Source organism: Hyla sarda, chromosome 7, assembly GCF_029499605.1.
Source record: "Hyla sarda isolate aHylSar1 chromosome 7, aHylSar1.hap1, whole genome shotgun sequence".
Lineage (NCBI taxonomy): Eukaryota > Metazoa > Chordata > Amphibia > Anura > Hylidae > Hyla > Hyla sarda.
This window is the reverse complement of record NC_079195.1, coordinates 198,354,049-198,367,999: the sequence shown is the minus strand read 5'-3', so window position 1 is coordinate 198,367,999 and position 13,951 is coordinate 198,354,049. Positions and strand designations below refer to the sequence as shown.

At 42.7% G+C, this 13,951-nt stretch overlaps 1 protein-coding gene across 12 annotated transcripts in view; it reads left to right on the top strand.

The window, feature by feature from the left end:
- Positions 1-6,638, top strand: part of KIAA0040 (KIAA0040 ortholog) — a 99,123-nt gene extending 92,485 nt beyond the window's left edge. For 11 of the 12 annotated variants that reach the window (XM_056532103.1, XM_056532111.1, XM_056532104.1 and 8 more), the window contains one exon: positions 667-2,935. In XM_056532103.1, the coding sequence (XP_056388078.1) occupies positions 813-1,109 (297 nt within the window). In that variant the 5' untranslated portion in view covers positions 667-812 and the 3' untranslated portion in view covers positions 1,110-2,935. Of the gene's footprint in view, positions 1-666; positions 2,936-6,393 lie in introns of those variants that run through there. The other variant, XR_008846586.1, reaches the window with a different exon arrangement.
- Positions 6,639-13,951: the final 7,313 nt, after the last annotated feature.

Genomic DNA, 13,951 nt, shown 5'->3' with positions numbered 1-13,951 from the left:
TGCCCCCAGACTCCTCCAGTTATGTTTATGGGAGGGGGCTTGATGGCTGTACATAGCTGTCACACCCCCTCCGATAGACATGAATGGAGGTGGAGTGGCATGACGTTACAAACACGGAAGTCTGAAGAACAAAAATGTTCAGAATGCTGGGGTGCAGGCCTGGAAATCACCGTGGGTCCCAGTGACCTGACCCCCAGCAATCAGACATCTTATCCCCTATCCTTTTTATAGGGGATAAGATGTCTAGGGGCTGAGAACCTTTTTACCCTCCTAGGAACTGCCCTCTAACTGAATTATAGAATTAATTTAAATGCCGGCAAACTTAAAGGAGAAGTATCATAAAAACGTATCACCTATCTGCAGCATAGGGGATCCCTTTTAGATCACAGGGGGTCCGACAGCTGGAACCACCCGCAATCTCCTGTATGGGACCTCTCCTGTGTGTGTGATCTAAAACTTAAAGTTTTTGTGAATGTTATTATGTTTTTTCTGTGTAGAATGGGTTTTGAAAAACAGACCTAGAGAAATATAGATGTGTAATAATATTGTTGTATTTTGGACCTTTACTATACATCAATATCCAGTACATGCACAGTCTCAACCTCTTCGAATACCAGTTGTTCATTTTCACTTAAAATGAATACATTTCTCCTTTTTATTACTTAGGGTGAAGTCAACCGTGTGGCCCAATACCTGGACTACCCCTTAGAAATGACCACATGCCTGCCGTTGCTTGCCTTGCCTGCCTACTGACTTCTTAGGCAGTTTAGAGACTCTCAGGAATTGGGGTTCCAGAAACATTAACTCTTACAATGGAGCCAGTCAATGTTTTCTTCCAAAGGATCTATGAGATGATAAAATATAAACACGAACAGGGGATCTACAATTCCATCTGTCTGGGGATACTGCTCGCCCTTCCGTTTCTTGTTTTACTCATTACCAGCATTATTTGTTGTCACTTCTGCTGTTGCCGGACCAGAAAAAGTAACACGCTGAAACCTGCACCAAGCAAGAAGAAAAAGAAGAAAAATGAAGAGGAGGACTTATGGATACCAAATCCACAGGCCAAGACCATCATGTTGGAAAAAGTGCCTTCATTTTCTGTATAGCCTTGGGTGACATTGGACTACAGTCTGCTTGTCTATTACAGACGAATGCAAATTGTCCATTAACTGCTCTGCCACAAGCTATATTACTGTGTATAGTACCCTCTACACGAGGATGGATTATATCCAGAGGTTTTATCCATCCAAGACTCAAAGAGCAGAAATTAATGCACATTTCCTTTACTATGCCAAGAAAAAACAGGGAGGAGCACAACCAAATATTATGAAGGTGTGAGAGCTGCTCAGGCTTGTTACACTCCCATAATGCTTTGGAATAACAGGAGTATGGTGAAGCTTCAACAAATGTCTCCAGTTGGCAGTAGACATCCCAATGCATTTAGATGCCATAAGGTCTAGGGTAAAAGCTTCAAAGCAATAAGGGCTCTTGAACATTGTATTAAGACTGTGTTGTTCAGTGTTGTCCTCAATAATGTTCATTTCACTTTTATACTAATTTTGTGATGCCCAAGCCCCAATGCTCACTTCTTCTTGGTGACGTGCCTACATGCAGGAAGTTCCAACTCAGCCAATCACTGGCGAAGGTAAGTCACTGCTGCAGACAGTGACTGGCTGATCAGGCATTTCCTGCCCACTGTATTGTCAAAAAAGTAGCGTTGAGAAATTGGGCAGGTGAGTATGCAAAATATTAAACTTTTAAGGTACCCAGTTAAAAAAAAAGAAAAAAGAGGAAAAAAAAGAAACTTAAAGTGGTATTCTGGCCATAGACATTTTATCCCAGAGGCGGGCCCCCGACGATCTCCATGCAGCACCCAGCATTCTCTCTTGGGCTGCTGCTCCAGTCTCGGAAACCTCTGTGTTTCCGGGACGGGAGACGTGATGTCACGCCACACCTCCTCGTGACATCACACCACATCTCCTCGTGACATCACACCACACCTCCTCCATTCATGTCTATTCTCGCCACGCCCCCTCCCATAGACATGGGAGGCATAGAATGACATAGAATGTCTATCAGTCCCAGAAACACAGGCGTATCCGAGACTGGAGCAGCAGCCAGACAGAGAATGCCGGGTGCTGCACGGAGATCGCGGGTGGTCCCAGCGGCAGGCCCCCACCATCAGACATCTTATCCATGGCTGGAATACCCCTTTAAGTTCTATAAACCAAAAGCAAAATGTAATATCAGTATTTTCACACTGTAAAAAATTAAGTTTACACAATGGGACACAGATTATAATTAGAATTGGAAAGTGATGGCCCTTTGACATGGGTCAAATTTTGGACGAATGAATAGGTAGGAACACTTATTCACAATATTCACAATAACCGTCCCTGTTTAAGTGCCAGGGATCAGCTGACGAACAAGTAAAAATGCTTGTTTTGTTGACTGATCAGATGTTTTGTGCGGCTAAATCATCTTTATTACCCTTTGTATGCGGGGTTTGTGCAGTCGACAATGATGAAACGAAAGGGCTGCGCAAATGATCCTGTGATCGTTCATGTAGCCATGCTTTTACAGTCATCAAGTCTTTGTAAACGGGTGCTGATCAATAAGAACCGCGCCCTTCATTGTGCAAAACTTAAAGGGAAATTTTACCAGATATAACGCATGACAACCCATAATCCCTGATTTACTAAGAGTGTTGTGTAGGTATCTTTGTGGGTTCTAATTCCCTACAATTTTTTTTCCACGGTATTTACTAAGGTTTCCCTACATTTTGCACTTTTCCCTACATTTTGCTTTTTTTACACATGCTCTGATCTGTCGGGTTTTCCTCAGCTCAAATACACCACATTTTCTGTGGAAACCTTAGTAAATATGTTGGATTTTTGTGAAAATGTCAGGGACACGCCCCCTTTTGGTGGCCACACCCACATTTCCAATGGCCGCTCCCCCTTTTTGGGTTTTCTCAGTCTAATGGAGAGTTGGTCAGGTTTCTTTCCAATTTTGATGAAAATTCTGGCCAGAATCTGGCCCACAACCTGACGAAACATGTCGGATTTACAATAGTAAATCAGGGCCAATATGTATGGTAAAATCTTCTTCCTCACCATCCCCAGGAGAGGTATCTACCAGCAAGGATGGTGAGGATATATAGTTTATAAGTGGCCTCCGCCAGCCCATAAGTAGTTCCCTGGACGGGGACCTAGTCCCGCTGAAATCACGCCCCCCCCCCCCCTCAGCATGATTGAAGCTCGAGCACAGCTCATGTCATCGCTCTGCACTGTTCAGCTTATGAAGTAGAGTGATGACGAGGGCTGTCAATCACACTAGGGGGGGGGGGGGGCGTGATTACACTGGGACTAGGTGAGTATAGCTCCCAGGGGGCTACTTACAAAGTCAGTCGGGGACACCTTTCAACTATATATCCTTACCAGAAATGTTTCCCGGGGATGGTAAGTAAGAACATTTTTACTATACTGTATATAACACATTCCCACAAGATCCCTTTAACAATACAAATGGTCAATTGAAAATTTCGGGGAAAATATGCTAGATGGTACTGTCATGTACTTGTTATGGTGCACAATGGTGATCTTTTTCATTTTCTTGCACACGGGACGGTTGTGATCCCTCCTTGCACTAGTAGCTGCTTTTTCTTACCGTAAGTGGAAACTTCAGCTGGACAATCTGAGAAAGAAACAAAAGGACAGCAGGGCTTATCATAGTAAGTATGTAACGCAATGTTTTCCAAATGGTGTGTCTCCAGCTGTTGCAAAACTACGAATCCCAGCATGCCCAGACAGCCTTTGGCTGTCCGGGCATGCTGGGAGTCGTAGTTTTTCAACAGCCGGAGACACGCTTTTTGAAAAGTTTTGTCAACAAGTTAAAAAAATTTAGGCAGGGGTGTAGCTAAATGGGGTGCAGAGGTAGCAGTGGCACCAGGGCCCTGGTGTCTAAGGGGACCCCAAAACACATCTGCCCTATAAGACACCAGTATTATAATTGGCAAATGGGGCCCTGTTGCAGATTTTGCATTGGGGCCCCGAAGCCGCAAGTTACGCCTTTGCTCATAGGAGAACTAAGGCAAAAAGTCAGTTTTTTTTACCTAGTAAATAATAAAAGTATGCTGTCACTCTTGGATCTAAGGCCACAATTCATTCATCACATTTTTGGGGTATGATGCCATATGTAATACACTGTGCCCCAAAATAAGTCAAGATTCCAGAAAGGTAGCCCACCACATATTTCTGTGAACCCGTGGTTAGCTTATTGTCTTTAAAGGGGTACTCCGGTGAACAACATTTTTTTTTCATATCAACTGGCTCCAGAAAGTTAAACAGATTTGTAAATTACTTCTATTGAAAAATCTTAATCCTTCCAGTATGTATCAGCTGCTGAAGTTGAGTTGTTCTTTTTCTGTCTGACAACAGAGCTCTCTGCTGACACCTCGGTTTGCTATGGGTATTTGCTCCTACTCTGGACAGTTCCTGAGACAGACAGATGTGTCAGCAGAGAGCACTGTGGACAGACGGAAATGAACAATTCAACTTCAGCAGCTGATAAGTACTGGTAGGATTAAGATTTTTTAATAGAAATAATTTACAAATCTGTTTATTTTTTTCATATCAACTGGCTCCAGAAAGTTAAACAGATTTGTAAATTACTTCTATTAAAAAAATCTTAATCCTTCCAGTACTTATGAGCTGCTGAAGTTGAGTTGTTATTTTTCTGTCTGACAACAGTGCTCTCTGCTGACACCTCGGTTTGCTATGGGTATTTGCACCTACTCTGGACAGTTCCTGAGACAGACAGGAAATAATTTACAAATCTGTTTAACTTTCTGGAGCCAGTTGATATGAAAAAAAATAGTTTTTCACTGGAATACTCCTTTAATGGACAAACATTGCCTATTAGTGACTACATTGTATAAGAATGAATTCAAGGATAGGTACATGCAAGACATAGGAAGTGTGTGAGTTATGTGGTAGAAGGTATTGTGTGCGGAGCAGCATCATAGGTGTGCACTTTTTAAGGTAGGGGGGATAGCGTTTTGACACTGATGTTATGTGAACTGACAAGTTTTCGTATCTGACACAGAAGCTGTGAAGCCACAAGGTGGTTTCAGATTCATTAGGCAGTCACAGAGGAATAGTTTTCTTAAAGTAACTTTCCCATCGTATAAAGGGATAGTACAATGTTAGAAAAAGCAATCACTTAAAGGGGTACTCTGGTGGATTTTTTATTATTATTTTTTTTAATCAACTGGTGCCAGAAAGTTATACAGATTTGTAAATTACTTCTATTTAAAAATGTTTATTCTTCCAGTACTTATCAGCTGCTGTATGCTCTACAGAAAGTTGTGTAGTCCTTTCCAGTCTGGCCACAGTGCTCTCTGCTGCCACCTCTGTCCATGTCAGGAGCTGGCCAGAACTGGATAGGTTTGCTATGGGGATTTGCTCCTACTCTGGACAGTTGACATGGACAACTGACATGGACAGAGGTGGCAGCAGAGAGCACTGTGGTCACACTGGAAAGAACTACACAACTTCCTCTGTAGTATACAGCAGCTGATGAGTACTGGAAGGATTAAAGGAGATATCCAGTGCTGGAAAACTTATCCCCTATCCTGAGGATAGGGGATAAGTTTCAGATTGCGAGGGGTCCGTCCCCACGGGAAGCAGCCCACGGGAAGGGGGTGCGTTGACCACCGAACAAAGGTGCGGCTGACACGCCCCCTCAATACAACTCTATGGCAGAGCCGGAGCGCTGTCTTCGGCAATCTCTGGCTCTCCCATAGCGATGTATTGAGGGGGCGTGTCAGGCACCGCTTCGTGCGGTGGTCGACACCCGCTATCTGGCCAGCAAGCCTGGGCCCCATACAGGAGATCGCAAAACTTAGGATAGGAGAGACGAAGTGCTTTTGCACAAAATCAACCGGTTAATCGCCTCCTGAGCTTCCCGCACTTACCTCTGCCCCATGGACGGACGTCAAGCCGATTAGCAGCTAGCGTCTAACTGTGAGTTGCCGGACCCCCTTTTCTTCGTTACTAGTATTGTCTTGTTTGCATTGGTTCTGTCCTGGCACCACTGTTACGCAGGACATTTAGAATGTACATGGACTACCACTATAGTTTGCTATTTGTGGGACCTCTGTTATAGACATTGTTGCATTTTTCAATATACCGTTAGGTGCCACTGCCACTATCTATTTCTACTTTACATAATTTACAAATCTGTTTAACTTTCTGGCATCAGTTGATTTAAAAAAAAAAAAGTTTTCCACTTGAGTACCCCTTTAAGACATTTAAATCACTGCTCCTCCTCCTGTTTAGCATGGGACTCAGCAATGCAAGTGTTACATCTAATACTTTGTAAATACAGGATACAACGCATCCAACCAGGATTTCCTGACGTCCTTCAGTTCCACAAGGATTCACCTGGATGGTGCTGCATGAACTTAATCTGAAGTGCACTTTTCTTTTGCTGTATTTGTGATGTAATCGGCAGTGTTATTATTGTACTGAATTTGCACTGAGAGATTTCTGTACAGTTTCTATTATCTGCATTATTTGGGGACTAAAAGCGATATGCAAAAATTCTATCACCAGTATAAAAGTGTAAAAAGATTACAGAGTTTACTTTTTGATGCAAATTTTTTTGTGGCTTTGTTTTATTTATTTATTTATTTTTTTTGCACTAGGATTTTCTGAATTCTGCAGCTTTGAACTATGTGAAAAAAAGAAAAGAAATCATGTTCAAATGTCTTAACATAATCTATATGCAAAGTGGAACAAATGTGAGGAAAGACATACTTATCTAGTACAGCCGGCATTGTATTCTGATCACATCCAGAGCTGCATTCACAGTTCTGCATCCCCTTAAATGGGCACTGTCACCAACTTTATTTTTTGATATGTTGTAGTACTTATGTACTACAACATATCTCTAATATACTTTTATTATTTATTTTTTCATTAAAAAGGTTTAATTTACATTTAAAAACCGGCCACTGAAAAAGGACTGATTTTGGAGTGGCAATCAGTCCTTTTTCATTTAGGCTGCACTCGCTCCCTGCCTGTCAATCAGACAAGCGGGAGCGAGCGCATTGGCTCCCCGGCCACTGGCTGGGAGGCCACTCCTCCCGCACATCGCTGCCGCCGCCTCGTTGCCGCCGCTGTCCCTGCACGCCTGCTGTCGGACTCTGCAGTAACTGCAAGTGTAATGAGGGAACGGGGTATGCGGGGCGTGGTTGGAGGAGGGAACGGGCTAGTGGCGTAGTGGGGGGGGGGGGACGGGGACGGGCTAGCAAAAAAAAAAAATAGGGTGGTGGGAGCTACCCATTAAAGGGCTACTCCGCCCCCAAGACATCTTATTCCCTATCCAAATGATAGGGGACAAGATGTCTAATTGTTGGGGTCCCGCCGCTGGGTATCTTCCTGCTGCACACTGCGTTCGTTTAGAGTGTCGGGTGCAGCGCCGGAGGCTCATGACGTCACGGCCACGCCCCCTCAATGCAAGTCTATGGGAGACTTGCATTGAGGGGGCAGGACCGTGACATCACGAGTGAGGCAGGACCGTGACATCACGAGCTTAGACTTGCATTGAGGCAGCGTGGCTGTGACGTCATGAGCAGGGCATGACTGTGACGTCACAAGTCTCCACCCCGCATCGCCAGTCATCTGGCATGGAGTGACGTTCACCTGTGCACCGGTTGTCCAGCAGCGGGACCCCCACGATCAGGCATCTTATCCCCTATCCTTTGGATATCTTTTCGATAAGTGATAAGATGTCTAGGGGCGGAGTACCCCTTTAACGCTGAAACCTTTTATTGCTTGTTTTTTTTTTTTTTTTTTTTCATTGTGGGAATTGTAGCCTTCACACCAGTTGCTGTACAGTGATTTGAGGTTGAAGAAAGAATTTCCCCAGAATGCAGAACAGCACAGATCAACCAGTGTAAACCATGGGCTGCCATTACTACAGGTGGTACTGCTATCGGGAACCTGGAGTCTGAAAAAGGGGCCCACGTTCTCTTGTCAACTGCAGTCTTCCTCCCACTGCGCTGTACTGAACAGAGTGATGTCTGCGGATGTCGCTCCCAAAAATCGACTAGGGGGAATTTCCATAGTGTGACCGAGGCCTAATACAAACCGTAAGGCTGAGATCATACATTAGGAAAGGTTTATTCATTACTCCAGCTTTCTGTTGTTATAAAAAGGTGCACATTGTGGTGTAAGAAATGGACAGGGTTTGTAAATGTGTCCAAAAATCGAACCTGGTTCAGGTGCCTAGAAAAGGCAGTCCCCCTAAGGTTGTCATCCTGGACTCTTCCAGAGCACTTTGAAAGCAGCACAATTTTATGTAGACTAAAGGCTCGTTCACACTGCGGACAGCTCCATCGGTATAAGGTGTAAGTAGCAGCAGTATGTGTTCTATTACAGTCTAGAGAAAAGCAACAGTGCAGTATTTTAAAACATACATGTGTGCATTGACAGGCGCTTTTCCATATACAGTGGTCCCTCAACATACGATGGTAATCCGTTCCAAACGGACCATCGTTTGTTGAAACCATCGCATGTTGAGGGATCCGTGCAATGTAAAGTATAGGACAGTGGTCTACAACCTGCGGACCTCCGGATGTTGCAAAACTACAACACCCAGCATGCAACACCAGTGATGAAGTCGCTGGAGAGCGACGACGATGGAGGGGATCCCGAAGAGGACGCTCCGGGGCCCCGAGGACAGGTAAGTGACATCACCAGAGCTCACGGGGCACCGTAAACGGCTATCCGGTGTCAGCTGAAGCAGTCTGCGCTGCCGGATAGCCGTTTATGCGATGGCCCCGACTTAAAAAAGCATCGTATGTTGATGCTGCCTTCAACATGCGATGGCATCTGAGAGGTCATCGCTAGTGTTGAGTAGTGTTGAGCGGCATAGGCCATATTCGAATTCGCGAATATTCGCAAATATATGGACGAAAAGTCGTCATATATTCGCAAATATTCGCATATTGGTAATATGCTCGTTTTTTTCGCATACACGAAAAATTAACGTATGCGAAAATTACCATATACGAAAATTCACATTAAAAAATGTACATAAAGCGAATATTCGCTTATGCGAACATTTAGCATATGCGACTTTTCGCATATGCGAATATTCGCGCCCCAGTCCCCAGTCTCACACAGTAGTATTAGAGCCTTCTTTACACCACACAAGCTGGAAGCAGAGAGGGGGGATCACTGTGATGTGTACTGTGAAGAGAAAGAAAAGGTCATATTCAAATTCGCGAATATATGAACGAATATTCGTCATATATTCGCGAATATTCGCATAATAGTAATAATTTCGTTTTATTTCGCATATGGGAAAATTTGCGTATTCGAAAATCCGCAATAACCATAAATTCGTATATACGAACATTTATATGTGCTAATTTTCGCACATGCGAATTTTCGGTTGCGGATTTCCGTATACGCGAATTTTCCCATATGCGAAATAAAACGAAATTATTCCTATTATGCGAATATTCGCGAATATATGATGAATATTCGTTCATATATTCGCGAATATTCGCGAATTTGAATATGGCCTTTTCTTTCTCTTCACAGTACACATCACAGTGATCACCCCCCTCTCTGCTTCCAGCTTGTGTGGTGTAAAGAAGGCTCTAATACTACTGTGTGAGACTGGGGCGCGAATACTCGCATATGCGAAAAGTGGCATATGCTAAAGTTTCGCATATGCGAATATTCGCTTATGTACATTTTTAAATGTAAATTTTCGTATATGGTAATTTTCGCATGCGTTTATTTTTTTTTATATGTGAAAATAAAACGAGCATATTACGAATATGCGAATATATGACGACTATTCGTCCATATATTCGCGAATATTCGCGAATTCGAATATGGCCTATGCCGCTCAACACTGTTCTTTACACCACACAAGCTGGAAGCAGAGAGGGATGATCACTGTGACGTAAATAAAAAAAAAAAAAAAAAAAAAAAACCAATATTCATAATTACGAATATATAGTGCTATATTCGCGAATTTGCGAATATTCGATATTCGCAAATAAAATTTGCATTGCGAATATTCGCGAGCAACACTATTCGCATGTTGAAATTATCGTATGTCGGGGCCATCGTAGGTCGGGGGGTTACTGTATTTTATAGAGCACATTTTGTTTTAAAAACTGATGTTTTTTTATATTTGTTTAAATGTGTTTTTTTTATTTTATTTTTTTTTTATTTATACTCTATGGGGAAGATTGATCAAAACTAGTGTTGCTCGCGAATATTCGCAATTCGAATATTATTCGCGAATATCGCATATTCGCGAATTCGCGAATTTCGCGAATATAGCGCTATATATTCGTAATTACGAATATTCGTTTTTTTTTTTTTCTTTTCTTCACAGTACACATCACAGTGATCACCCCTCTCTGCTTCCATCTTGTGTGGTGTAAAGAAGGCTGTAATACTACTGTGTGAGACTGGCGTGTGAAAAATCGCATATGCGAAAATAAACGAGGATATAACGAATATGCGAATATTCGCGAATATATGACGTTCTACAAAGGCTATTCATGGCGGCAGATTTTATCAAAACTGTCTGAGACATAAGCTGTTATATTTGCCCATAGCAACTGTTCACTGCCCAGCTTTTATTTTTCCCCAGCAATGTGATTGGTTGCTATGGAAAAATGAGGGCATTTTGACAAGGCTAATAGCCACATGGTGTTTCCCTTGGGGACCATGCTGATTTCCATGGCAAAACCCACACATCTGAAACCTTGCTCCTACTGACATTAATGTGCGGTAAGGAACCACGCAGAAAAGAAGTCACGTCACTTATTTTATGCACGGTTACGGACTAAAGCTCTTTGAAGTCAATGGGAGCTTCAACCCCTTCATCAGCACCCTCTCCCCATAACTGCCACACTACCCCGGACCCTAAGGCTACGTTTAGTGCCTTTTTATCTTTTTTGGGGGGGCGTTTTTGGCAAGAAAAACCAGTGGAAACTTAGCCTAAGACAGTTTAGGTCTAAGGGTACATTCACACCACATTTTGACAATACGGCAGCCGGATCTGGTTTTGTTGCTGTACTGAAAACCATGGTATGCCATGGTTTTTATTCCGGCAACAAAACTGATACGGTTCAAAAATGAGCCGACTGGAGTCACTATCTGACTCTATCGGGCTCATTCAAATGGATGGGTTTCGGTGCGGCATCGGCAGGGATACGGCAACGTCCGGTTTTCAAATTCTACGGCTGCCATTTCCCCAAAAAAGTGGTGTGAATGCTCCCTCAGACAGTTTCAATGTCCCATATGCTGGGACTTTTACGTCAGATTCCGCCAGGAGATTGAACATGTTCATGGCATCCAATTCCGCGTCTGAAGTTTTGCTTCAGAATTTCCACAGTGTGGCCCTTAAAAATCTTTGGGCCTCAATTATCTAAACTGTCTGTCAGAAATACTAACCTTGTCGCCTGTAACAACCAATCACAGTGCACCTTTCCTTTTCCTAGAACAGTTTAAGGTAAAATAGCTGCACTTCAAGTGGTTGCCGAAGGCAACAAGGCCAGATTTTCTGCCAGTTTTGAAGTAAGGGAGGCCTATATTAACTTCTTCTGTTGTTTTGCCCATAGAAATACATATTCTAATACTTTACCACCTCCACTTCACTAGAAATGTGTCATTTAGTAGCAGACTCAAGCTTTGGCGTCCCTGACACATTAGAAGTGTCCACAATGTGGAAATTTTGTCATTAAAAAGATCATTTGAAAATGTAGAAAATATATATATATATATATATATATATATATATATATATATAATCACTTTACATTTTCCCCATGTTGCGCACAGATATTTATTCATTCCTATTTTTAATTCTTTGGTTTTCTTGAGGAAATTCCCAAAAATGAATTCATTTTTTTTTTTGGTTGCGTTTTCTTGCAATAGATAAATAAAACATGTAATAAAGTGTTCCCAGTGTTATTCCCTGACTGTTGTTATTTATCATGTCCATGTCACAAATACTGACTCAAGATTATTTCTTCACAAAGAGCCAGAGTGCTGTGTAACCCATGGAAGCCACAGACAGGGCTAAGTGAATTATTCATTGCTAGTGGTAGTTTTACGGATTACCATAATTTATTATTATTACCTAGCAGAGTACCCGGCATTGCCCGATCTTCCTCCCTAAACCATGTAGGAGAGGTAAAGAAATAATGATGCTCTTGTCCTTCTATTTTTTCCTCATATTCCATCCTTATATCCCGACCTCGCATCTCATCCTTATATCTCGACCTCATATCCCATCCTCATGCCCCGTATTCATATTCCCAGCTCATATCCTGACCTCATATCAGATCCTCATATCCCGTCCTCATATCCAGTCCTTCCATCCAGACCTCACATACTGACCTCATATTCCATCCTTATATCCCAACCTCACATCTCATCCTTATATCCCGATCTCATATCCCATCCTCATATTCAGTCCTTCCATCCAGACCTCACATACTGACCTCATATTCCATCCTTATATCCCAACCTCACATCTCATCCTTATATCCCGATCTCATATCCCATCCTCATATTCAGTCCTTCCATCCAGACCTCACATACTGACCTCATATCCCGTGCTTATATCCCAACCTCATATCCGTGCTCGCATCTCGTCCTCATATCCTATCATGTCTTTATATCCCAACCCCATATGCCAATCTCAAATCCGGACCCCATATCTCATCCTTATATCTCAAACCTCATATCCTGTCCTCATACCCCGTCTTCATATCCCTGCCTCATATGCAGTCTTTCCATCTAAACCTCACATACTGACCTCATATCCCGTCCATATATCCTGACCTTATATTTGTTCTCGCATCCTGTCTAATATCTCGTCTTTATATCCGGACTTCATATCCGTGCTCGCATCCCGTCCTCATATCCTGACCTCATATCCGTGCTCGCATCCCATCCTCATATCCCATCCTTATATCCCGACCTCATATGCCATCCTCCTATCCGGACCTCACATCCTGACTTCATATCCTGATCTCATATCCCATCCTCATATCCCGACCTTATATCCCGTGCTCATATCCCGACCTTATATACCGTCCTCATGTCCTGACCTCATATCCGACCTTATATCCCGTGCTCATATCACAACCTTTTATCCCATCCTCATATCCCGACCTTATATCCCGTGCTCATATCCCAACCTTATGTCCCATCCTCCTATCCCGTCCTCACATCCTGACCTCATATACTGACCTCATATCCCGTTCTTATAAAGCAACATCATAACCTCATATGCCAGCCTCATATCTGGACCTCACATCCCGACCTCATATGCCATCCTCATTTTCCTGGAGATGCGAAACTTGTGTAAGGTGGGGCTGAACTGTGATGAAGAGATTGTGGTCAAAGAACCTGTGATGTGGGTGTATTGGCTGAAAATTGTGTTTTTGGTCTTTAGACGAAACAAAAAATAAAAGGGGTGTTGCTTGTGGGTGGCGTGGCTTACAAGCTGGACCAACACACCCACCAGGAAATGCAGAGCAGAATTTGTGGAGTAAGGTACCGGAAGTCCCATAGACTTGCATGGAACATTAGACAAAAAATCCTAACCCTAGCAAATGGGGATGGGTTAGGGTTAATTTACCTACATGTGTACCAAGTTTTATCGAAATATCTCCAGCCATTTGGAACATACATGCTCGAACACACATACACACACACACGCACACATACAGTACATACACACATACATATATATATATATATATATATATATATATAGATGCAAATCAAAAAATGTTGCAGTATCTTGTAATACCTTTTTTATTGGACTAACAGAATATTGTAGAGACAAGCTTTCGGGATTCCTCCCTTCATCAAAGCAAATCTAAACTCACAAG